The 26,916-nt window shown below is 45.3% G+C and overlaps 1 protein-coding gene across 4 annotated transcripts in view; it reads left to right on the top strand.

The window, feature by feature from the left end:
- Positions 1-25,509, top strand: part of NRP2 (neuropilin 2) — a 114,514-nt gene extending 89,005 nt beyond the window's left edge. For 2 of the 4 annotated variants that reach the window (XM_054585771.1, XM_054585770.1), the window contains exons 16-17: positions 20,069-20,119; positions 22,270-25,509. In XM_054585771.1, coding sequence (XP_054441746.1) covers positions 20,069-20,119; positions 22,270-22,574 — 356 coding nt within the window. In that variant the 3' untranslated portion in view covers positions 22,575-25,509. Of the gene's footprint in view, positions 1-4,721; positions 5,459-20,068; positions 20,120-22,269 lie in introns of those variants that run through there. The other 2 variants (XM_054585773.1, XM_054585772.1) reach the window with 1 other exon arrangement.
- Positions 25,510-26,916: the final 1,407 nt, after the last annotated feature.

The following is a 26,916-nucleotide window of genomic DNA, read 5'->3' as shown; positions in this document are numbered from 1 at the left end:
GGGGTGGGGGTGAGCGAGGTTACTGTGAGCTTAGGGCAGGCCTGCCCTCCATGCGCTGCTCAGGAGGCAGGTCGAGAGTCATTTCTCAGGGACGTTTCATACTTTCACATTCTTTTTTGTAAGCAGACCGCATTCTTCTGCTATCTTCTGTAAACTTTTCTAGAGAAGCCAACCTTTTTTTTTTTTTTTTTTTTGGCTTGTTTAATCTCCCAAATTAAATAAAGCTTTTATCTGAAATGCCCCTTCACCAACACTTTATTTTCAACCAATACAGAAAGGACTCTCCGGACAGGCCAGGCCTGAAACACTCGCACTGAACCCCTTTTCCGCCCTCTTCTGAAAGAGATGACTCACCACCGTTGTCTTTCAAAACATTGCCGTAGGAAACCTGGGCGACTCCCCCAGGTCTGGAGGACAGGTCGTAAACTTAGCTGTAACAGATGGTTTCTCTTCCCAGTGATTCAGTGAGAACCTGACTTGACTGAGACAGTCCTCAGGCAGGTTCCAATGGAGGGAGGTGGCAGAGAGGGGGCAGGTTGCTTCCTGTTCAAGAACCAGGGTCTGCACACTTTTTCTGCGAAAGGCCAGAGCGTTACTACGCTGGGCATTATGAGATCCTGTGGCAAGTACACAGTGCTGCCCCTGAGCACAAAGGCAGCCATACACGATGTGTGAACGAATGGGGGAGGCTGTGCTCTGAAAGGGACAATGCGCGAGGTGGGCCAGATTGGACCTACAGGCCGCTGTTATCTGAACCCTGGGTCTGAGCACACAACGTGCTTCCGGTCCTGACCCTGCCACTTACCCGTGGTGTGAACATCTTCTGAGGGCTCTGGGCCACCTCTAGGGTCTCACTGTGTGTTGCTCTGCCCTCCTCCTCAATTTCCCTCCAGGTAAAACCAAGAGAAAAATCACTTACCCTCCGGAGTTCTCAATTCTACCATCTGAGAGTCATGAGAAGTAAACAGGAGAGTTCACGTGAAGCCCGTAGCCCTGTGCCCACCACACAGGAAATGCCCATGTACGATTGCTGGTGTTCTGGCCACATTTCCCAGTTACATAGTAATCCAGTAACCCTATGTGCTCAATACAAATGGGACAAGCACTACCCCCTACATAATTTTTCTCCTTACTTTCCTCCCATGCATGGTTTCTTCAGATTTATTGTTTCTCCAAATTCAAATTCTGTGCATTCATCTTGCCCCCTCTCCAGAGGGCTCAGAACCTTTACAGATGAAGGCCTGTTTAGCCTTGCAAATACACTTGCAGTTACTTACTCTTTAAATATGTTTCTCATTATCTCACACAAGGAGAAAACTCTGTGGAGAATGGCGGGCGGGGGTCGGGGGCGGTGATGAAAATTAATAAAAAATAGTTCAGGAATTGATTTTCCAATTGGGAAAAAAGAAGGTGTGTGAGTAAGTGGTAGAAGTTGGAGCAATCAAAGGGAACACTCAGGCCAGCACCTGACCAGCTCTAGGCCAGGCTGAAGTCTCACCTGCGCCCTTTCTCCCATGGCGGGGACCAAGCCCAGGCTCCTGTATTGTAGAGCAATGGCCCGGCCACTCCATGTGGCTGAGTGTACGAGCGGGGCAGAAATACAGCCACTCACCAACCCAGCCACCTGGTGCAGATGGAATCTGCCTGAAGGGGGCACCTTTTTGCAATTTTCCATGGAGGCACAGTATGACCTAGCAGAATCTCTAGCACTTTCCAAGAATAACTGTTAGGTGAATAGCCAATGAGTCATTAACATTTTCCAGGGAATCTGAATGTTGGTCCAAAGTACATTCATCTATCCATCCATCCATCCACCCATCCAACCATCTGATATTCATTGGATTGCTGCTGTTGGAAGGTGCTTTAGAAAGGGATTGAACCCCTCTTGATCTATTACCTTCCTTTTCTGGCAAACCACAACCTCGTTAGCATAGAGCCCTTGAAGGCTGCCACAGAGCCAGATTCCAAACCAGCAATCCACCTGCCGGTGGGAGTTGAGTCTCTTTAGCTGGAGAATGTTCTGAGAAACCCTGACCCCCATCTGCAGGTCACCCAAAAATTACCTGTGGGAGATGAGGGAAGGATTATTAGGTATATCATCTTTTTTCTAACTCCCTTAACATTAAAAGCACAAACTCACATAGTTCATTTTCTCATTTCTCCAAACCAGCATTTAAGGAAAACATTTAAGGAGCTGATCTAATGCCATTTGCTATACGTTGATAATTTGGGGGGAGGGAGTACTGCTCACAAAGAGGAAGAGGGCTTTCTATCCAAAATAGAGTTGGTTTTCCAAAGCAGAGCGGAACTCTGAGGCCAGGGCTCTACCTCTGGTTTTGAATGCGTAACCCGCATATTGTAATGTTGTTACCTTCCTCCAGTGGGTCCCCTAGATCCTCCCCACTATGCCCCGACTTTGCCTCTATCACAAGAAACACTTCAGGAATAGCAGTGGGCAGTGGTGGCCATTTTCCACATGACAAAAATTTGTACTCCTGCCTTTGTGGTCCGGTCAGGCACTTCGGGTGGGGACTTAATCCCTGTGGATTTATCGCCTTCCTTTCCTCTCACAGGTGAGCTGCAGGCTTGTTAGAGAAGGGCCCTCACTATGCAGCCCAAGCAAAATCAGAAGCGAGCCCAAAGACGCGCTTGGGGGAGGGGGTTGGCACAGAGGAACTCCGGGCTGTTCCTGCACACTTGTTGTTTCTTGCGCATTCTTCTGAGCTCACACAAAAATCCAACAGCAGGATGGTTGCCAGGCAGCAGATACTCTTGGTGACCTGAATAATGAGTTGACACTGGTTCACTGTGACTCGAAAGCTGGCCATTTCAAGGAGCTCTTTTCAGCGCTTTTGCTTTCCTTTTCTCTGTTCCTATGCGTAATTTTTAATATGGTTGAGGTGGGGAGAGCACTTTCTTGGTTTCATAAATAGTTTGGGAATCAAGAAAAATAGACTGGGTGATGAGGAAGATGACAATGTAGACAGGGGCATGGAGGGATCCTGGGATTCTGGGATCATTTCCACCCTGGGGGCTGTGGATGTGGCTGCCAGGGCATGTGCTGTGTGACACATCCTTGTCAAAGCTCCTCCAATACTGTTGCTCTTCAGATAGCCCGAAAGGCATCCACAAACCCTGCACCTTAGCGGAAGGGGTCCCTAAGAGTAGAGGAACCAATGACTAAGATATGAGAAGGTGGAGTGGCTCTGAAAGGTTTTCAAGGAAAATGCTCTCATTCTTCTACCACTTCTGAGAAGACGTCGGAGAGTCTGACCCACCTCCCCGTCAGCTATCCCCCCAAACAAAGAGAGTTCTGGTGTTTGGGCCGCAGGAATGGGTGAACACTGTCTCAGGTAGAAGCCCTTGCCTCAGTTTGGTCCTTTAATCCAAACATCTATTGAGTGCCTTCTCTGTGCCTGCCCAGGGTAGAAACTAAGATGAGAGTATGTTCTTCTGCTTGAGGAGCTCTGGGTCCCCTGGGGGAGGCCTGAAAATATAAATAAGCTCAGTCTGCATCTTGAGCAGAGATACACCCACAGAGTGGGACTAGCGATGTATGGAGATGGCAGCAGCATGGCATGGCTCCCCACTGGGGTAGCCCGTGGATAGAGGACATACATCCTTCTGGCCGCTGGCCCTTGATGTGAGCAGCTAGGGAAGAATTTTTCATAGGTTAAGCATACATCATTCTTCAGAAGTAAAGATCATGTTTGGTTTTGGCAAGCTCAAAAGCTCCTAGTCCCATTCTGGGCCAGATTCTCATCTGATGTAAATCTTCAGGAGAATCAAGTTGTAGTACTGTTTTGTATCAAGTGGGACTCCAGCCAGTCTTTCCCCAGAGTTACCCTGGGCTTAAATCTACTACATCATCTCCATGGCAACCAGAGGCCAGCCAGCGAATGCGGTTGCCTTCTAAATCCTCTGCTAGCTTCTCTTCCCTCCTCTGTCTTTTCCACGATTAAGAATGATCTCCCTCCCTTTGCTCTTGCTCTCGCTCTCACACACCCACTATCATTTTGTGCCCACATTTTTTATTGCAACATCCTTCCAATCAGATTTTAAAATCCTCTAGCCAATTTCAAAACATGAATTGTTAGTCATTGCTTGACTGTGGTAATCGACCTGTTCAGACAAGACCAGGCTGATTTCAGTGGGCATGGAAGCCTTGGCGATCCAACGTGGAATTTACCTTCCAGCCCAGCCAGCCTAATTAATACACTACACTGTTTGAAAATGCTGGCCAGCCAGACCAAATACTGTACTTCACCCATTCGAGGAATCATCCTTACAGAATCCCAGAAGTCATTTCAACATCATTTTCTTGTGTGTGGGTGTGTGTGTGTGCGCGCGCGCATGCGCGCATGTATGTGAATTATACCACTTCTATGCATTATAGAGTAATTGTGGTATAACAGAAAGAAAAAAAAAGAGCTTTCTAATCATACACATCTTGGTTGAGTCCATACTTACTCTTTACTTGCTGCATAACCACTGTTGGTTTAATGTCTCTGAGCCTCTATTTCCTCATCTGTAAAATGGGTCAGATAGTACCTACCGCGAAGGTTGGGAATAGAAGTGCTTGCCACGGACTAAATAGTGCCATCTTATTCCCCTTCCACTCCAAAGCATGTGTGTGTGTTTTCTTTTTTATTTTTAATTAATTTTTTTGATTAGTCTGCATGCTCTCAGCCTAGCAACACTCTTCTGTGTCTCTCCACCAGGGGGCACCCTCCTACCAGGGACCGAGCCCACAGTGGACACGGTGCCCGTGCAGCCCATCCCAGTCTACTGGTATTACGTAATGGCCGCCGGGGGCGCCGTGCTGGTGCTGGTCTCCGTCGCGCTGGCCCTGGTGCTCCACTACCACCGGTTCCGCTATGCGGCCAAGAAGACCGATCACTCCATCACCTACAAAACCTCCCACTACACCAACGGGGCCCCTCTGGCGGTGGAGCCCACCCTAACCATTAAGCTAGAGCAAGACCGCAGCTCGCACTGCTGAGGCCCGAAGCAAGGACAGCGCCCAAAACAAGAAAGACTGCAAACATGTTGCCTCGATTTTGCACTTTTTTCTCCTCGCCTAGTCTCTGTGTGAACTCTCAGACATCTCTCTCTCGGGCCCAAACCCTGTGCCCTCTTATCCATCCTGACCATTTTTCTTAAGTTCTTTTCCTTTTTCCTTTTGTTGATACCAAACCAACCAGCCGACCCCAAGTCTAATGTTGCATCTTGGAATGTGAGAAGAGACACACCCCTAAGCACTTCACAGCTCAAGGCTCAGCTGGTTTTCTTCCAGAGACTTGTTCCCTGATCCTTCCCCTTGCCTTACCCCATACCTCCTCTCGGTGGGCAGTCTGCCAGGAGACTTGAGGGGAAGCCTGGATCTGTGTGTTTGTACATAATATTACATTTTTGCGTGTGTGAGTAGCTCTGTGGGTGGGTGTGTGTGTGTGAGTGTGAGAGAGACTGGATCACCGTTGGGGGAAATGTGTGGGTGTGTTCAGAGAGGGCCCCCTTTAACTTTTGTGTTACTTCTCCGGGGGTACATTTTACAAGAAAATAATATACTAGTTTTGTTTACTTGGAGAAGAAATTGAAGCTTTTTGTTGCCTTAGCTAGCTCTGGCTGGCTTTCTGTTGGCTACCATTGTCATTTCCAGGTACCTAAAAAAAACCTAGAGACCACATGGACTGCAATGTGGCCCCTCCCATCCCTATCCCCATTCCCCACCCACCTGACCCAAGAAGAAGGTTCCCCTCGGTGCACTGAGACGTGACCCCCATCCCGTCTCCTGGCGTCTTTGAAGTAACAAGATAACAGCCATTGGGTGCGAGTGGAACCGTCCCTGCTTCCAGCCCTGAAGCAAATCTGTCTCATGTTGCCTTATAAAAGAGAAGCTCATAATGAATGTTTAGCTTTTATCAGTTAAGTCCGATCTTGGAATAAGTCATAGAGAATGATGGAACTGAGACTGATATAGGAAAAGCAGTAGCTTAAGGTGAGAGCAAGAGGAGGTGGGGGAGGGAAGGGAGGAGAAGGAAGGAATAAAACGTTCTTTTTGTCTACTCACCCGAGGGGAATCATTGTGCCCAACTTTGGATGGAGTTGAGTAAGAACGTTACAAACCGTATTCTTTGGTATTATATTGGTCATTGTAATAGCATTTGTAAAATATGGGGGAAAAGGGATCATTTGCTTTCATGGTGTTGATGTGTGCCTGAACCTGTAGCCACTAAAATGTAAGGCTGTCCACCTGACTTATTTGACTATTATAAGAGAATCAACAGTGATCGTTTTTTTAAATGTACCAATGCACTCTACCCCTTAATGCATTCATAGCATCTGGCAAATCCACCCTCATAGGCTGGTCTGGCATTTCCAGATGTTGCTGCTTCATCAGGAGAAAGTATAAAGATAAATCCATTGCTACCCATTTGTCCTCTCTAAGCAACACAGGGAAAGAGATGTTGGAGATAAAAGGCCTAATGATATTGTACAAAGGATAGATTCAATAATGGAGTTAATTTCACTGATAGAAAATGTATATTTTAATGAGATTCTCAGTGTACTGGGGCTCCACCCTCCAGGGGTTTATTTCTCACCTCCCTGCTAGGAATGCCCTGGGGAATTAAAAGATTCTCTCCGGAGATGGTTGCCTGGGCTGAAAGCCTCCAGGGACCTTCTGAGAACAAAATACTAATGATTGATTTGATCTGGGGAGGGGGCGCTCCTTGGGGGAGAGAGACTTGTAGCATTCTTTTGGAATATCCACATCTTCCCTCTAGTATACACTCACTTTCACATCTGGTTTGTTTCATCCTCCTGAAAGAATGGTGCTCTCCCACTCTTAATTCTATTTCAAAGAGCAACTCTCTCTCAACCACAGCAGCCCTGCCAAGAAAAGAAAAGATGAAAGGCTAGAGTATGAGCCACCTTGACATTTCAAGAAGAGTCCTAGCCCAGCTGAAGATGGCAGAAAGCAGGGAGAGGGAGGAAGGGCACGAGCCCAGGATCCCATGTGGTGACTTCCAAGTCAGTCACTAAGGACCTTTTATCTCATGTGTCCACATCCAGTCGTGCATTTGGGGCCAGGCGTTCCCTTGAAATGATTGGCATCCCTGCGGGCACCCCATGGAAGCATGTGTCAGGAAATTACACCTGGAAAATCCAGCCAGTGTAGCAACTGTCTGAGTTACCATATACCCTTGAGGATTTCCCTTCTTTAAAAGAAGATGACAACTTTGTAAATTTGCTGTATCTTTATCTGATGCCCCATGTGGCATCATCTTTATGCCATAGTTGAAAACATGAGACTGCTCAAATCTCTGTGAATCCCATGATGCATTTCAGTTGGGGATGTCTCTCTCAGCCCCAGCAGCTTTCATAGTATTATCTAGGTACTATGCTAAAAGGCCAGCTCTTCTCTAAAATCATGACTTGCAGCTTTAAAAAGCAAAATTCTGTATTTCGTAGAGGGAGGGAAGGCTCACTCTCTTCTAAGAAAAATAGACCGGACAGGTGAATGCATGTGTGCATGTGTTTTAGAGTTGCTTCTCAGAAGACAAAGAGGTAATAGCAACTAATAAAATAGAAATGAATGGATGAATGAATTGAAGGTCTAGCTTGGGCTGTTAAAGTTTTTGCCTTAGTAGGGGTCTCATGTCAAAAGACCCAGGAAGGAACCCCTTATCTCTAGGTGAAAAGTCCCTTCCTTGACATTGTGCTGGCAATGGCTAACTCCTAATCGCTGGCAAAGGCAGAAAGAAAGGGGGGAGGGGGGCGGAGATCATATCATTGCCATTAACAAAACAGGATGCTTAAAGTAAAATTGTCTTTTCCCTTATCCCACATTTTTGGGATTAAAGTCAGAGTAGGATAGGAAATACAGGAATGTTTCTGAGGTTTGATGACCCATCTTTCAAAAGACCCATCTTGAAAATGAAACTAGCAGGCAAGCAAACACCTAAATAATCAAAAATTACCAAAGAACAACAAGAACAACAAAAGAAAAAAAAACACGAAAACTTACACATTTTAACTTCCTATGCTTATCCCCTCGCCCTGTAACTGTGACAACTCTTGCATTGCTCAGTTGCCTGTGTGTCAAAATAACTTGTGGACATTGGAAACTATTTGAAAATGTATTGTGTGGAATGTAATAAAATGATAATATTTTTTATACAAACATCTGGGTTTTTCTTTTCCCCTTTGCCTGTGAGAACAAAGTTGAAATGTAGGCTTTGAACAAATTGATGTTTTCAAAGTTTACAGATTGTCTTCTGAGCTACAGGGCATTTCTGTGGGAGGTAGGTGGTTTTTCTCTATGAGCCCGAAATGCAAGCTCTTCTTTCTTGTATTTTTATTGCTGCTTGTTAGGGGTTTTATCCAGTTTGTGCAGCTAAGCCAACTTTTATGATTGGTGTGGGATTTTTGCAAAAGTTGCTAAGTGCTAAATTGTTCAATGTGATTTCCACAAAATTTCTCTTGATGGCAAACCCCTAGGGATTGGACTCTGCTTTCAAAGGGTCCCCGAGGGGAATGGGACCAGTGAGGCTGAATCATGTCCTCAGCTCTGCAGAGACAGATAAACTTCCTTTGGAGAAGAAGTGGCAACGTCTTAGCCCTCGCCTATGTCATTATCACTTTCAAGGGAATGTTGATCTCCCATTTATGAGCGCTTTAGCAGGCAAAACGGGAACTTGTAGCATGTCTGAGGCTCAAAGATGTTCCAGACTTCATTTTGGAGCAAGTAATGAAGACAATGATCTGATTACTGTGAACCTGGAACTATCATAGTGGAACCATTTATAAAAGGAACATTCTATAAAAATTGAGAGGGGCTTGGGGAAACTTATTCAAAAGCCAGGTCTTGTTGACAGGTACTTTTCCTTGGTTCTCTTCGTTGGGTTGTTAGTGATTAGTTATATAACATATTTCTATTGTAGAGGAATCAGGGGAGAGAAATCTAGGAACTACAGCCTCCCAGCTGTTCAATGTTTCTAGAATGTGGTGAAGAAGAGGTCGTGGAAGGATTTTCCACCACTATCTACTCATAGAGCATTCCATCAACCTAGGAACCTTCCTCAGGGGTCTGAGAACCATGATTAAAGGTCTTAAAAGGGACATGTCCAAGAGACCCAGTTTCTACCAGAGTCCTTTTCTCCCCCTCTCTAAACCTAGATCCAGGAAAAAGTGCTTTTACAGCTCTAAACCTCTCCCGGCTTCTGGTTTTTAGATCTTACAGAGCTCTGTTAGTACAGATGGCACAGTGCAGATGTCTCTGTCCTGTGCTGAGTAGAGGAGAACATCTATGATGAGAGTCTTGTTTGTTCCTCCAATGACAAGCATAATTACCCATTTTGTCTAAATAACATTTGGCTTTCTTAAAGTCATTTGTTCCCATTAATATAGGATGAAATGAAAACATCTCAAAAAGTATCTCTTTCCGTCAAAGACCTGGGCTCAGTCAACGTTTTCCTGAGCTGACCTGGGACCAAATTTGCCAGACTAAATTAAATTAGCCATCATTTATGCTTCATTGGCATTGCTGTTTGGGGAGCCCCCTTTGTGAATTTCATCATTGCTCTTCCCACCTTGGTTCTAGCCACGAGGCTTATTCTAGAGGCACGTTGTCTGCCCCAAAAGGGCAAAGACTGTTAGGACTCTAATCTTAGGCATCAGATGCAGTGCTATTATCCGTGTGGTGTTTTAGATCGAACTCAAGCATAAATGTTACAGAAATTGTGTTCCATGGATCATATATACCAGATGTCAAGGCACAGCATGGTCTGTGTGGGCTCCTGGCCCTTTGTGGCAGTTTAAATGTGCATTTTTGCTGTTGAAGCAGACACCACCCTCCTAGCCCAGGTAACTAAACCCAGCCAATCAACTGCAGCCCCATGTTTATTGTCCCCTCCCCTCTTCACTGACTGCAGTTGTTTTACACACACATCGTGGCCTTTCTGTAATCTTCAATGGAAAGAGCTTCATTTTGAGGTTTTGATTTGTCTGCGTTGCGCACTGCACATCTGAGCCAATCTGCAGATCTGTCTGCGCGGCTTGTTTTCTGTCCTTAATTGTGCACATCACTGGGGTGCTCACAGCTGTAGTTTGCCTTTCATCCACTTCAGTGATGGCCCAAAGAAAACACGAAACAAATCCAGCCAGAGAAAAAGGAGGGGAGAGGGGAACACCAGTTGATGGCCTTGCAATCGGCAGGGGAAAGCATCGCCTTACATTAATAAATTAAAAGCTAGGAAGAGCGTAGGAATTAATGAAGCCTGACATGAATCAGGCGCACTGGAGTATGTCTGGAGATTAGATATAATCAGAAAGCTGCACCCTCAGAAGGCGTCGGGCCCCAGGCTTCAGCCAGAGTCCAGCTATACTAACTGTGTGGAGGAGTTCCCTTTGGCCCCAAACCTAAGCGATGGAAGAGATTTGAGGTTTGGGGAATTGCCAAAGAGCAAAACCCCTTTTAGCACACAGGAGAATCTAGGTGCTTCAGAAAAACCAGAAGAAACTTCCTGTCCCAAGCCCAGTGGGTGGGCAGGTAACCCAGAATCATTCTCCTCCTCTGGGTAAAGTAATTATTCTTGGGCTTTTCAGTCACTGACCCTCAAGAGTTCAAAAAAAATGAAAGTCCCCCAGACATTGGACCAAGAAACAGAAAAGGCCATCTGAAGAGTCAACAGCAGACTTGTGGTGGCAGGACTGGGTGTTGACTGAGGAAACACCTTTTTTTGGAAGCTTATTGATCCTAAATAAGATTATTTAGCTTATTTAGGGTGCTTATTGATCCTAAAGCAGATTGGGGGAAATCTTAGGGCAGTGACTGGTTTTTATTCTTTTTTATAAATCATACTTGACTACATTCTCACTCTCCTCCGCAGAGAGTGTAACCACGGGAGATGGTTGGAGGTATCAGTTTCCAGGCCTTGTTCTATACCTTTCTTTACAAATGCATATGTGCATGTCCAATCTTGTGGTTTGGTTTGGTTGGGATTTGGTTTTGTTCAGCATAACTGGTATCTTAGCGTTTGCTCTCTGTGGCCAGCTTGCTTCTTTTCATTTGACAAGGCTTCAAAGCTATGTCAGTACACACAGAAGGATTTACCCTACCATTTTTAGCTGTTGTATATAGCATTCCATATCATGTTTAAGTACCATAGTTTATTAACTGCTCTCCTACTGGTGAGCATTCAGATTGTGTCTAGTTAGGGGGTTTTTTGGTGTTTTTTTTAACTACTATAAACAATATTGCAATGAATATCCTTGACATCACCTCTTTGTGCATATATTTCTCTCCAATAGAATTTTTGGGTCAGATGGTGTGCCTGTCTTCACTTCAGTGCATGCCTCAAATAGCAGAGGTTTTCCTTTCATATGAACCTGTCCCCATTTGAGAGGGTAACAAAGTACTGGACATCTTCTGTCAAGTTTACACAAGCCACATAATCTCTATGACTGTCTCCCTATGTCTAATGTGGGCAGAGTGCTTGCAAGAGAAGACTTTGGATAGTTTTAGCCAAAGGGAATTTTAATCCTAGGTACTTTTTCAAAAAACGTCCACTGTGTGGAGCATGCGGCCTGGCTGCAAGCGGCGACCCACTGGGGCTGCGGCAGCTGTGGCCCAGGAGTTCATTCGGAGCCTGGGTTCAGCAGGCAGAGCCCTGTTCTCCATGATTAATGAGTTCCACTTGGTTTCCTCAAAGAGTGACTGTGCTGTGCCTTGCTGTTATTTATTTATGCTTTCTACTAAAAAATTCATGTAAAAAACATCCTTTAAGGTCAGTGCACAGTACTGTACTGCAGACTAAAATGTTCCAGCATCCACAAGGAAGTCTACATGCCAGCAGGCTTTCTGGACTGAAAGGCAGTGTCCAGCTTCCTTCTGAAGAGGCTCAGGGCTAATGTGACCCAAAGAAAGAGACCAGGCTAGAAGGCTGTTTTCTAGTGGAAGGTTTATATGTGCAGGCAAAGCTACTAGACCAAAATGGCTCTAGGGAGAATTGGCATATGGCAGGGAAAGCAAGGGACCTGTTGGTTTGAAACACCATTTCTTCCGAGAGTACTACCCTGATTTCTACTGTGCACCAAAGCAAAGTGGTCATGAAATATGACTTGGACTCTGAGCATAATGGATAGTTCCTACGGCCGTATATGGGCTTTGTGGGCTTTCGATGACCTGCCGGAAATCCAGGACTACTGACTCCTGGACAGGGGGCTTGTGTAGATAACTCTGGATGGCTCAGGACCAAGCAGCATAAGCCTGAGGTGCGGGTGAGCTAAGAGACATGCCACCACACACACAAGACTTATTTTGTCTTCTGTGTATAATTGTGCAAAATTGAACACTTTTAGTATCATTAACTAACACACCCAAAAGCAAAGGCTCTGATCCAGAGCTGGAATGAGAGTATACCACGTCTTGGCCTTCGACCACAGCGATTTTTCTCAGGCAGCAGGACTCATTAACAGGATACCCGAACAAGAGTTCTCCGCACCTTGTTAGAGAACAGCCAGCTCCGGTAATGACGGGAGTGCAGAGAAAGCTTTGAGCAGAGGTGGCCTTGACCAGAGTCCTATTCTCAGCCAGCCTGCTGGTTTGAGACTTTATTTTAGTACAGACTGTTAAAGAACTGTTTTGTCCCTAACTGGTTCCCTACTGCCACCAAGGAGTTGGGAAAATGGGCATAAGTACCTCAGGGACCCCTGTAGGCTTCCCCATCATTTCTCTATGGCAGTTCCAACAGCTGGCACTGAGGTAGGAAGACAGTCATTAGGACCTAGATGGGGGGTGATGTGGGAGCATCAAAGGAGACCTGGAGGTGCCTCATCAGCCTTGGCCAGACGCAGACCAAGAGTGTGAGCTCAATAATAGCGTTCATGAGAAGCCCAGGGCCCACACTATCGTCACCATCTGCTGTGTGACTCCTGGGAGGGCCATCACCTCTCCTCTTTCCCCAAGGAGGACCTGTCTCCATGCTCCACCTGTGTGCCAGGTGTTCATCGTCAGCCTGCGCCCTCTTCTCTCCTGGTGGCCCCTGTTTCTCTCCTCTGGCATTCTTATACTCTCTGACCCCCCTCCACCAAAGCCTTCCCCCAGAAAAGCATGGATCAGATTCCTTCACACAAAGGTTTAATTGGTTATTTCCTCCAACTAGGTGCATTCTTAGAAGAGACCAAAACTAAAGCCAGAGCAATTATTCTATTATGTTCTATTTATTTACATAAGTATATGTAATTACATTGGTTACCAGCAAGCTTCTAGGGAAACCACCTCTTGAATGGGTAGAGAGGGGTACCTTTTTGGAACACCCAAAATCTCATCACAAAATCATTCATTTATTCTTGTGTTCAGAAGAGCTGCCTGGCTTCTAAGTATAACCAACTCTCTTGGTGAGATACATGTGTAAGAGGGTTTTTTTCAAGAACATATAGGATATGGACCATGTTTAAGAAGACATCCTTGTTGACATATCTACCTACAATGACGGGAAATATCTCTGATTTTTCAAAGACCTAGAGTAAAAAGATTCCAAAATTGTCCTCCATCTGCATTGCTGGATTTTTCCAGCCTGCACAGCAATGAAGCCTTTCTCCAGAGCTAACTTTTCTCTGGCTGTGTTTTTCTTATTTTCACGCCATTGTTGGGGCTTAGTGGAGCCACTCTGACCTCCACTGCTTATCCGCCTCCACACTTGACAGTATTATTAGGTCATTTCACAGCCTTCTCATTGCTGTTGGTATTTCCAGTCCTTTTTAGTGTTTCCTCCTAGTTACTCAATTAATGATGATAGAAAATAATGGGTAAATTCAAGTTCAGACTCTTCTAATATCTCAAACCAAACCCCCTTTTCAGCTTGAAACCATTTGAAAACTCCAAAAAAATATTTTTCCATGACTTTCCATAGATTTGGCTATAGCCCAAGAGAGAGAAACTCATGATGAAGGGTCTTCTGGTGGGGCTTCTAAACTTAAGCCAAACCCAGCAAGGGATAAATGGCTTTCAAGTAGCTTGACTCTGTGGAGGAGCTTTGGCAAAGTTTAGATTAACATCTGAACTTTTGGCTTTTTATAGCAACTGAGAATGAGCAAATCAAACTAGGGAAATTGAGTGTAGTGGGGGGTGGGGGGACCTGTAGCCAATACTAAATTAAACACTTTGAAGCGCCAAGAAATATCTCCTAGTCCTTCATTATTTCTCATTTATTTTGGTCTCAGTGTTGTATCTCCTGCTGGAGTCAAAGCAGAATAACTGAGAGAATTTTCTGAAGGCTACTCCCATCCAAACAGCCCAGTGATTTAGCTGGCTCAGGGGGTTCAGGAACTTGGAATCAAATTCAACAAGGGCTTGAAGTGGCTGAGAGCTTTTCCCAAACAAATCATAGTCCCCAAACAAGGTGTTGAAAATGTGGCTTGTTCTCAGTTCTACTGCTGATTTGTTCAGTGATTTATTGCATTTTTCTACCCTCCTTCCTCAATTTCTTCCTCTTTAAAATAGAAGCGATGACACCTGGTACCTGTGAAAATGAATGATTTCAATGATTTTCTGTGTGGAGCCCTCTTCAACCCTTGCTTTAAAAGCCGCTTGCACTTTGGTGGGTTGCATGGAAATGTTAAGGCTGGCTTTCCATGAGGTTTTCTCAGCCCTGCCTCAGTTAAGATGGAGGCTTAAAACTTGGGGCACAGTTACCCACATCATCAATTCCTGAATTGCCAGTTGGCAGGAATGGTTTCTATGCCTAAGGAGCAAGTATTGCAAACATTGGACCACATGGCTCCCATTTATCTGCCCTTTTCATGGACTTCTCTTTGCACGCGCACCTCAAGATCGATGCCTTCAGTGAGCAACCACTTCCAGGGGAGGACAGACCTGGGGTGGAGACTGGGGTTAGTGGGCAGCGTGTGGCCACGGAGTCGTTTTCTATAGAAGGCGCCTTATCCCCTTCAGCCAGCAGCCCTCCTCAGAGACCCTTCATCAGAAGGGCCCTCATCGCTTTCTCATTTTCTGCCCATTGAAGACGATAGAGTCCTACAGCAGGGAAGAAGATCAGTACTTACTTGGCAGTGGAGTAGAGACTCAGGGAGGTCAGTGACTTGTCTGGGCAGTGGCAGAACTTACACAAGAAGGAGGCAATCTGTTCTCAGGCCAGTGCGCCCCAGTCTGCTGCTCCTCCATATCCCGTGTGGCTTCCCTTCAGGTACAGAGTGGGTGGCCTTTAGAGTGTCTCTGCTACACATTCTGGATGGCAAACCTGTCCTCAGCATCAACCAAGCCTCTTAATCCACTGCTCAGAGTTGGCATGGAAGGGGCTCTTCGGAGAGAACCAGTGTATGTTAGTGTCTTGAAATGATCTGTGTGCAAGTGACCCACGGATGGACTGTCATAAATCATTTATCTAAAAGTAGCCAATGGTTAGGGGCAGACCTCTTACTTTCCTAGCAATCCTGTGAAGCTCCCTTTACAATGCAGAACGTACACAGCACACTGTCAATGCCAACGTACACAGTAGACCACAACAGAGCACAAGTGGTGAACGTGAAGGTCGCAAGTTTTCTGTAACAGAAAAACAAACTGACCCCAAAGGATCTTAATATAAGAGAAAAAAGGGTAGAAAATGAAGAACAGAGGATAGTGTGTGGGGGGTGGGGAGAGAGAGAAAGAGAGAGAGACAAAGGACTGGGAGAGAAAACATTCTTGTTTGAGACCTAGATCAGGCTCAGCATGCAATCTCCCAGTTGCGGGTTGGAGTGTCTGCAGCGTTTCCCCTGCAACAGCACATGTGGTCTTACACCAGCAGGCAGCGTTCCAGACCCCTTAAGGGAAACATCTCCTTAGCCTAAGTTCTGTTCTTACCTAGGTATGACTGTTCACCCTTCGTGCCAGAGTGTTGCTATCTTCTGATAAGCACACTGGAGAATATTTGACTCTTCCAGGGTGAAGAGAGTTCCTGGAGCTGTCCAGTGGATGTTTGAATAACTCTTGCTCTGAAAAATCAGGATAATGGAAGCTTTATCTTAAACCACTCATCACTGTGACCCTAACCCACCTCTGGATAATGCTAAGGGAAGGGACGCCTGGGGAAAAAAGAGGACTTTAAGTCTGAGTTTCAATGTCAATATGAAAATGACCATGTTTTGTTGAATTGGGAGTTTTGCTTGTTTTTTTTCAAGTAGGCTATTCTGCTCACTTGATTACTCCAACTCTTAAATTCTGTTAAACTCCCTTCCCAGCATGCATGAGCTCCTCTTCCTCTCTGCAGCAGTTGGTGAAGGGAAAGGGGGATGGATACCTGACTCTCTCATTGGGAACTACAGGGTGGAAGATTTGTGGCCAGCCAAGGCGATCTCTTTGGATTTCTCAGTGGATCTGATAAAAATGAAGTCAAGCCCCCAACCAAGAAATCAGTGCATGAGTAAAAAGCTTCAGATGCTATGTTTGAAACCTAGAATCCCCAGCCCCACCATGCAGCCTCCATTCTGCAGCAACCTCCTCCTCACTCTCAGGTGTCTTTCCTGGCCATGGCCCTGCCTCATTTGCCCGCTCCCTGCCCTGGGCTCCAGGAGCACTTGCAGTCCCCTCCATGATGCCCCACTGTCTTGTAGGCTATTTTGGCAAGGGGGAGTCTTTGCTTCCCAACCATACAGAAGGGCCTTGATTATAAATACCTGATCTCATACATCTTCCTTTCCCAAGGTCCTCAGTGTGGTTCCTGAGACCCAGAAAACCCTCTTAATAAGTGATGATTGCTTGATTGGTTAGTTTGTCAGTTAATGAAAAATAACTTATATCAGCCTTCCCTCTCTGAGTAATGTCTTATCATGGAAAATGTGAGGCCCCACATTTCAGATCTCCACATCTTCCCAGTCACAGTCATGAGAGGTCTTCATTAGTTATCAAAGTGGTTAGCCATGGACACAGGCAAACAGCTGGAGAGTGTGTGTCTAGTTGACTAGGACCCAAGACAAGGCAGACCTTTATTTCTATTGGAATGGGATAATGGTAATGTGGTAGCTGTTGTAGTGTCCTGCCCACACCCAGAGAACTTGAGTACAGACTTGTGGAAGAGGGGCTCTGCTCTGGCCCCAGCACAGCACTGAGAGTCAGACTGGCCTGAGATTGAACCCATACAGGGGCGCAAAAGGAAATAGGGTCATGTGAGCACAAAAGTTCAAAGCGGAAGTCATGTGGGTGGTCAGATCCATTTCTGGTCTGTATTCTCCTAAAGGTGTGGTCCATTCTACAGTCCCTCATCCATCTCACAGTCATAACCACACCCACCCACTAAAACAGAGTCCTGGAAGCTTCTCTCTGAGTTTTTCCTCATTAAAAAGAAAAATTAAAAACAAAATTCCAAGTCCCTGGTGCCCACATATTTTTGCTCTGTGCCTTATTCCCAAGCTGGGTCCCCATTCTGTGGCTGTCATTCTTCCTTCCCAGGAAGGTGCTGCCTCCACTCTGTGCCTTGAGCTCCTAGTTCATCACTCTCCCTCCTCCAAACCCTTGCCTCTTCTTTCCTGGAATTCTAGGAACCCAGTGGCCAAACCACATTCTTTCCCACCAGCACCCTGAGGAAACAGGCTGAGGTTTGCCTACCAGGCTCAAAAGAAAAGGAAGGTGGCCCGTGAAGGGCAAAGGAAATTTTGAGGAAGAAAGCTCTTAATCAAACACAGATATCAAGAATATTAGCAAAGGGACTTGAGAAAATTGCTATCAAGTTAAATTGCTTTTTGTATGAGTGTTCCCTTTATTTGGGTTTTCCCCAGTGTGCCATTCTTTCTTTAAGGCTTGGTGAGCAGATGCGCTTTTGAAAATGTTGATTAACTTATCCTTTTTTCAACCCCTTCTCACTCACCCAAACTGCTGGGAGCAGTCAAAAGCCAAGTTAAGCCTCTAATGTGTTCTTCTTTGCCTTAAGTAGGCTTTGATTCTCCAGAATCTGCAGAAATATCAGTCACATCTAGGCAATCAATTTTGTAGACCAATTTCATTGGTCCAATTTCTTTGAAATGGACCAATTAATTCTTAGGAGGTCACCTCATCCAGTCCTCTGCCTCCAGAGACAAGAGGCTATGATCTCCTGGGACAAAATGTTCTCATAGTCATTACCACCCTCTTACCGATTTTCCTTTAAGATTCATGCCGCATCCACCCCTTTCCAGCCCATCATCAATGGCATCCTAAGAGTTCTTCCCTGAGACAGTGAGATGGAATAAGATGGCAGTCTAGCCTCCAAAACTGCATCACAACTTTGGCAAGGACCAACTACCTAAAGGCAAGAACAGGATTTGGCCCAAAACTCACTGGCAGGAGCACCACAATTTTTGCTCTAGGCTGATTCATACAGTCTTATCCTGTGTTCTACATCTTTTAACCATGACGGTGTTAAGATCTACAAGCATCCCATCAAAACTATTAATTGTTGGAAATGCGATGGCTTTCTTCCATGTTTTGGGGTTTGTTTGTTGTTGTTGTTGTTGTTTTTGTTTTTGTTTTTTGGGGGTTTTTTGGTAAGGTTAAAAAAGAAATCTCTGTGCTGACTTTCACAAGCTTGATTTGATCCCTATGACAGACACCACCTGCCTCTGGTTGATTCACATTCATGTCTTCATTCCAAGAAAACAAGCTGCAATGTAGGGGCCCAGAGAACAACACAGGGGATGGGCACTGGGGTTGGGAAGCTGGCCTGACCTGTGGGTGCCAGTTGGTATGCTATAAACGTGCCAGGAGCAGGCTGGATTTATGGAAGATCAGTGCCACATGGCGTCAATCCTTTCAAGTGGGGTCTTGGCACATTGTTTTGTGCGTGGCTTCCTAGCGACCAAGAGGATGAGAATGTGCTTTAGCACTTTGGCCAAGAATGAGGAGGTCTTCTAACACGATTATGACTACTGCTTCCAGGAAAAGACTGAATTTTATGTGTGGCTATGATAGGTCGATCCTCAGTTCAGGTCATGGTCAAACAGATCTTCCTTGAGATGTTGTGCTGATCAGAGAGAATTTCAGGCTGGTCTGATGTTCTCTTTTTTGTTTGATACTTTAGTTGTTTGCAATTTGAGTTTTGTTTAAGCCTTGATTTTTGGATATTAACGTATGGTCCTGACTTCAAGGTTGTCCACCTGACTTTGGGTTGAATAGAACTCCCAAAGGGCCACATACATTCACTTGGTGCCATTTTGCTGACAGCCGCGACAAGCATACTTAACTTGTGAGATTGGAAGAAATGCTAAAGCCCACTCTTCACTATATATTTTATTCCCTTTTTTTTAATGTTTTACCGTTTTAAACAGGTAATTTTTACTGGCTCTGAGTTCTATAAGATGGACAACATAATGAATAGAGAGACCTGTATTATGCCCTCCCCAAAAAAATTATCATAAAAAGAAAAGAAAAAAGTAGTGATAATACTGTAGAAAATTCGGAGTAAATTAACTTAGCCCTATTCACGCCTGGGCTAGTCAGATTGGATGCCCATGTTTGATCTCTTCTAAACTGAAAAAAGCCAATAGAAAAAATAAACAGGGAAAGAAAGATAAGAGAAATAGCACAAATATGTGAAGGTGAATAGGCATTATGATGTTCTTTCCAATTCTATGTCTACATTAAAATATATAACAATGAAACATGACTTCCTTAAATTACCATACGTTTATTTGAAATCCAGAAGAGAAAGACTCGTACTTTGTGTGCACTTAGATGCATGCATATAAGGAGCAGCAGCATGTTATACTAAATGAACATCACAGTAATGGCAACTGAGGATGGGCATAGAATGTCGTTTAAGTTGCCTTAGACAATCACTATAAAGATCCAAATGAGGACTTACTTGGCACTAAAGGCCTTTCTTATTGTTTCTGTTCTTCTGGCTACTGGAAGTAAAACCAAAGCATTTGAAGGAGGAAGGCTCCAGTAATATGCCCAATATGTGATCTAGAAGCAGATGTGATGCTCTACTGCCCGCCATCCTGGGGAGTCATTCTCAGAAACATTGAGTCTCTGCCTTTTGGCCATGGTGGTAGAACTTAGTATAACTTGATTTGTCTATTTTCTTTTTCATTATAGTGGACATCCCAGAAATACATGGGAGAGAGGGCTATGAAGATGAAATTGATGGTGAGTATTGCTATGATTTAGCATATAATCATGAAATTCAAGTTTGGTTATAAAGACGTCAACAAAAATAATGCCCAGCATATTAGAAGGGTATTAGAAGGCTAGAAACCACCAATTGCTCCGTCAAGGTTAAATTTAGAGTTTAGAAAGTTTATTGAGTTCCTTCTGCCTAATCTGAAACAGGTCCCCTACTTCAGGCAACTTTCAACATTGATGAACTTCAAATCTGGATAAACCTTTTAGAAGTGAAAGCCAGGCTCTTCTACACAAGTCATGGCTTGAACCCATTAACCTTCTTCCTAAAAGGGCCTGAGTGAATGCGTGTAAATGTAAGTTTTCTCCCAGGCCTGCTGTGGTTTTCAGATCTCTGGCTTGTAGCCACCCTTCTCACACTATCCAGGACTCCCAAGTTGGAGCTTGCTGCAAGATTTATGTTTCTTTTTCACACTGCCCACCTCGTATTTTCCTATTTATTCCAAACTCTATTTTCCCCTTCAAACACACATACTTCAAAAGGCTGAAGCACATGTCTTGACTGGAGGGCCACTGAGCAACCACCTAGATGTAATTTCTTCCCCCGGCTCAGAGCAGCACAGGTCTCCCAGGGCTTCTCAGAGTGCCAGAGTTGATCTCCGAGAGGGATCGCTAAGGTGCCCCTCCAAGACCAGCACTAGATCAAGATTGATGCATTTAAGAAGAGCAGTTTATAGAGCAGCTGCTTTTAACCTGGCCTTAGTCAAACACTTCAAGTGTAGTTATAGCAACAGAGTGACTAATCCAAACAGCACCTTGTTAACTGAATGCAGACTCTCCCTGCAAAACCCTGTCTAACGCTCCTTTTATGGGCAAAGCTGCGCAACTGGCCTCCACAGAGAGGCTGCCACAGACCAGCAGCAGCAGCAGCACCACTGGGGGTAGGGTGGCGGGGAGGGGGGGGGCGGTGACAGAGAGAAAGGCAGGAGGAGGCAGGAAGCCTGGATGCAAGTCTCAGTGTACCTGTTTGCTAACTCTGGGAGCTTGAGTGAGTTACCTAGCCACCTAATTTCTTAAAACCTTAGTTTCCTCATATATTACAAAATGTATCCATCACCTTGCTTTCTTCACAGAATTATTAGGAAATCCTACAAAATGAGTCATGAAGTGGGCATGCCTTGGCCACACTATAGAAATATATTGGTTTGCTCAGGCTGCCTAACAAAGTACCACAGACTGGGTGTCTTAAACAACAGAAATGTATTTCTCACCTTTCTGGAGGCTGGAAGTCCAAGATCAAGGTGCCAACAGGGTTGGTTTTCTCTGAGTTGTGAGGGGAAAATGTTACGAGCCTTTCTCTTTAGCTTATGGATGGCCACTTCTATATCGACACGGCATTCTGCCATCTGTGACTGCCTCCAAATGTCCCCTTTTTAAGAGAACGCCAATCACATTGAATAAGAGCCTGCCCAATTTTAACTTGCTTACCTCCGTAAAGCTCCTGTCTCCAAATAAGGTCACATTCTGAGGTCCTGGGGTTTAAGACTTTACCACATGAATCTGGGGAAGGTATGTAATTCAACCTATTAGTGAGGTAAGAGATATGTCAAGTGAGGTCTGGTGGCTTGAAAAAAATCTACTGCTTGGATGGTCAGAAATGCTGAATTGAGACACTCACTATGAGAAAACAGTCTCAGCCTGTCCTTTGATTTAACTCAAAGCCGTTGGAAGTAAGGGATGAGGAGGCAAAGAAAGAAGGGTGCCCAGACACAGGGCCATCCCAGGTGCTCCAAAGCCACCCTGATAGTGCTGTTATAATGTGTTTACTTAACATGAGTCAAATTATTTAAGTATCAAGTACTTGGACTATACTTACTGTGTGCTGGACACCAAGCACCTTATAAATATTCATTTAATTCCCCCTAATAATCCAATGAGGTAGACTTTCTTAGTATCCCCATTTTACAGATGAGAGGACTGAGGCAAAGAGAGGTTAGATAACTCGCCCAAAGTTACACAGCTGGAATGCGGCAGGGCTGGGCTTTGAAGCCAAGCGGTGTAAGTTCCAGCTTCCTATCTGTGCTCTGTAGAACCTCTAAACTGGGCTGGGGAGGCTCAGGTATTTCACCTGGAGGGAGAAGCATTGCTTGCAATCTGCCATGTGCTTTATATCACAGATGAGTACGAAGTGGACTGGAGCAACGCTTCTTCCGCAACTTCAGGGTCCAGTGCCCCTTCTGCCAACAAAGAAAAGAGCTGGCTCTACACACTGGATCCCATCCTCATCACCATTATCGCCATGAGCTCACTGGGCGTCCTCCTGGGGGCCACGTGTGCAGGGCTTCTGCTCTACTGCACCTGTTCCTACTCCGGCCTGAGCTCCCGCAGCTGCACCACGCTGGAGAACTACAACTTCGAGCTCTATGACGGCCTAAAGCACAAAGTCAAGATGAACCACCAGAAGTGCTGCTCAGAGGCATGACGGATTGCACCCGAATCACACCTGACGTTTCATTCCAGCAAGAGGGGCTAGTGAAGATTACAGGTTTTTTTTTCCTTTGGAAACTGAATGCCATAATCTCGATCAAACCGATCTAGAATACCGAAGGTGTGGACAGGACAGACAGGCAAGTCTAGGGATGGGGGGAGATGCAGCCGCACTGGGGGTTATGACCCACCAAATACCGCGGTGGCCGAGTCATTGCTGGGACAAAGACGGGAGCTCATCTCTTTGGGGGTCACAGTTCTATTTTGTTTGTGAGTTTGTTATTATTATTATTATTATTATTATATTTTATTTCTTTGGTCTGTGAGCAACTCAAAGAGGCAGAAGAGAAAGACTTTTCCAGTATAGAAGCAGAGGGGTGATCATTATCCTTTGCTTTCTCTTTCTAATCAACACTTGAAAAGCAGAGTCTTTTCAGACTTTCCATCTTTAGGAAAAAAACTAAAAAAAAAAAAAAAAAAAAGCCGTCCAGCTTATCCTGTCCTCTGATCCTCTCATGACTGATGAGATTTGCTGGGCGTAGGCTCTGCCAGCTAACCCTACAAGCTGCCGTTTCCAGTCCTAGCGTTTAAGTAGGATGTTGTTGCCTTTAACTTTTTTTATCCAGGGGAAAATTGCCATTTTAGGGTCAGCATGAACAGCTCTTTCTTATATGTGATTTAAAACAAACCAGAAAGGAAACTACACATGTCAAAATCCATAGAAAGCACCTCCATGTTAGAAGTGGACAAGCCTTAACTTGCTTTGTGAATAGGAGCCATTCAGACCAGAATTTATGGCTGTGAGGCTACTTCGTGGGGCCTCTGGTGGTGGTTTTGCTTTTTCTTTTCCCCCCTCCTTGTTCTTCTGAGACATGTACACACACACAGGTGCACACGTGTACACATGTGCACACACACTCATCCTTTGATATTCTCAAAGGTGGGGCGAGGAGATACAGGCTACTGGTATGTTTTCCCTGTCAGTGTGAGGGAACTTGTGCCCTAGGTGGGAAGGAAAACAGTGGAGAAGGAAGAAGTCCAATATCTGTGATCATGTGATAGCAAAGGCTGAGCAGATTGTACAGAGACATTTTGATGGGTTAGTCTCTCCGATAAACTAGTAAACATTGATTTCTCCTTAGGGCTTACAGCCACCACCCTATCCTTTCAGGAGAGTCAGAGCTAGGATGGGTGGAAGTCTAACCAGAAGTCTGCAAGCTCTATGAACCAAAACATAACAACGCTGCTTGAACCCCAGAGAGACGAATATTCTTACACACACATACACACACACACACACACCCCCAAGTTTATGTGTTTTTATTAAGTGCCTTGAAAAAGTAAAGAAAAATGTATTTTCCCTCTGTCAAAATCAGTAAATATCATACAAGTTAAGGCATTCCCCCTCCCTAACCCCAATGGCTCCACTCCCAGTTGCCCCACTTCACCGCTGATCCTACTAATGGAATGAGCCCTGCTACCCAAGTGGTAGTCATAGCCCTAGATGACTCCCAACTACTCCAGAAGGGGAGGCATCAGGAACAGAATGAAACTGTGTGAAGGATAAGATTGTCCGCATCAAGGTCCAAATCTGATTTTGTAGCAATGCCTAAGGATTGCCTGTGTGCTGGAAATACATTTGAAACCCAACCAGTGTGCCCAGCCTATTGCATATCAGTGGTAAACTGTCTGACCATTTTTGCTGCTATGGTCACCCACAATTTCATTTGTCCAGGTGAAAGGGGAAGGGTGAATGGGACTGGCAGTTTCCTTTAAATGTTAGCTTATGGAAATGCTAGTTCAAATGGTAATGTCACAGTGTTTTGTATGCAGAGAGGGAGAGTTCATACCGACAGCTATTTATTCATATGTGTACGCGTCTTAGCCGCCTTTGCGTTCTCTGTATCTACTGTGTATGTGAATGGTCACGTGGGACTCGGTGTTGTTGTTGTGACTTTGACTTTGACCTAGGGCCTGAGTTAACTGCTGATCTCGGCGTTTGTTGGCACAGTGGTAGTTAGAGGTGAAAAGTAAAGCTGTCAAGCCCAAGGGCTTAGCTTTAGGCACCCCCTGAGCTGGGCATACAACAGAAGGAAGTTTTTAATTAGTCTACCCTCCTCTTCACTTTCCCATGTAGCTCAGTGTTCAGGAAGCTAGCAAGTCCTAGGGATTTCCAGAAGTAGCCTGCAGAATAGAAGTTCAAAAATCTACTCTGGGGGTCTGGCCATCTCATGCCCAGTGGGCCATTTTGCAATTCCCCAAAGACCAGCCCTGTCTCCAGCCTGCAGTTCACCTCTAAGTTATGTACAACTCAACCTGCATCCCTCTGTATCCATAGTCACCGTAGGCCCTGAATGCTGAACAAAAAGCAGGCTACCCAAGGCTGCATGTAGATACCTCACCAACGCTGGAGGCTGGGCTCTTATGACATAGAAAGACAGTAGGGCCCAACTATATAACTTGGCCAGGGGGCACCCTGGTGCAGTTGTTGTCTATCTGCAGGTAGACTGGCTGACCCATCTCCTTAAGTCATTCCCTTTGGGAAACCCAACTCACAGTATTGATCTCCTTTTTTGCCTTGTACTGAATGACACATTACCTCCACGCTCTCCCGGACTAGATGGTCAACAGGGCCACAGGGTTGCTTTCTCTCTTAGGTGGGAATGAGGAGTTGACAGAGATGAGGGTCCAAGGAATGAGCATGAATGGCAAGAAAACAAGGGGAAAAGTGAAACCATCATACAGAAGGTTAACTTTTCCAGGGTTTGCAGTTAAAGGTATTCGACCATTCGCTGGCTGAGCCAGATCACGGGAACTTGAGAGCTTTTACTGTGATTCTTCAATGTAAAAAATAAACAAACAACAATGTCAAACTGTGTTTATATGATTTGTATAAAGCCTTTTTAAGATTACTATTTAAATAAACATTATACCAGAGATATTTTGTTGCGTGTTTTTTTTGTTGGAGACAAAGGAGACTTGGGGTGGCCAAATCATCCCAGTTTGCTCAAGACTTCCATGGAAGTCCTATGTCCCAAAAACCGCTCACTCTCACTCTCTTGGGACAATGGTTCTCAGTACTTTCATGTGGAATCACTAGGTTAATTGCCTGTCTGGCTTATTTATAAAATGAAAATATAATGGTGGTAGGTAATGGGCTACCTGGTCGTAGGGCCATTTTAATTCAAAGACTTGCCTGACAGATTTCCAAAACAGTGATCTCACAAATATGCCTCCTCATAGTTGACCAGTGAAGCTCTCTGTGCTGGTGATATTTAAGCTAAAAGCTGAAGGGATGAGGAGTCAGCTAAGCAAGGTGCCTGGGAACAGCTTGCCACATTGAAGGAACAGCACACAGAGAGGCTGCCGGGGGAAGAGTCTGCTGTGCCCCAGGAAACAAGCACCAAAGGCAGGATCAGCGGGGGGGAAGGGTTCCAGAGGAGGCTGGGAGCCAGGTAATCTCCGTTACAGAACAGCAGGAAGGTGCTGTCAAATCTGCATCACTCTTTGGCCTTCCTTAATTTATGGAAAGTACCACTCCCCGACTCCCTGTCCCCATTCCTCACTGGCTGGTAAGGTCACCAGACTCGTATTTCTGCAACTTCCCTCACTGCCCTCCCTGTGATCTTTATAATATCGTGTGTCTCCTGAGATGCCTGCTTCTATTGTATTACTGACCCAGGCAACAATAACAGAGGTTAAAATGAAAAGCAAATTCCACTTTCCTTTAGTTGAGCTTTTGGGTATTTTAAAAGCCCTAATAAACTAATAATATCTCCTGGTCTCTAGCCATCTAGTGTTTACATAAGATCTTTTTTTTTCTTTCTTTCTTATCTGTATCCTTCTGGAAATGTTTATATAAACCACAGGGGACGCAGTGAAATGAAGTTGGAACGGGCCCATCCTTGAGGGAAACGGGACCCATCTGGATGCCGCGGAGCCTTTGCCTCGCCACGTTGGTGGTGGTGGAGGAGCAGGGGAGGGGAGCCTGAAGGAGAAATGGAAAAGATGACTCTGTTCCAGTTCTCATAAGCTTCGGCCTCTCATCCCAGGCTGAGCTAAACAAAACTCCTGCGGAAAATATTTCCCCCAGGGAGTGGGGTGTGAGCTAAGGGGGTGATGATCAGAGTATGAAATGCTACCTGCGTCGGTTCTCAGAGCTTCCTTCTGTCCAGCCCTGGCCTTCATGGTAACTTGAACACCCATTCCCATCAGCAAAAGGAGAGGGGTCCTAAGAAGCCTAAGGACCAAGACAGAGGCACGCTTGCCCCTGAATTCCCGCCTCTTCAAATTCCCAAGCCTCGAGGCCTGCTCCCTCCAGGCCAAGGCTGGTCCTC

This window comes from Pteronotus mesoamericanus, unplaced genomic scaffold, assembly GCF_021234165.1.
Source record: "Pteronotus mesoamericanus isolate MK-2021 breed Mesoamerican mustached bat unplaced genomic scaffold, CSHL_Meso_final contig_90, whole genome shotgun sequence".
In the NCBI taxonomy this organism is placed as follows: Eukaryota; Metazoa; Chordata; class Mammalia; order Chiroptera; family Mormoopidae; genus Pteronotus; species Pteronotus mesoamericanus.
Note: the sequence above shows the minus strand (reverse complement) of the source record. Positions and strands in the feature narration are given on the sequence as shown.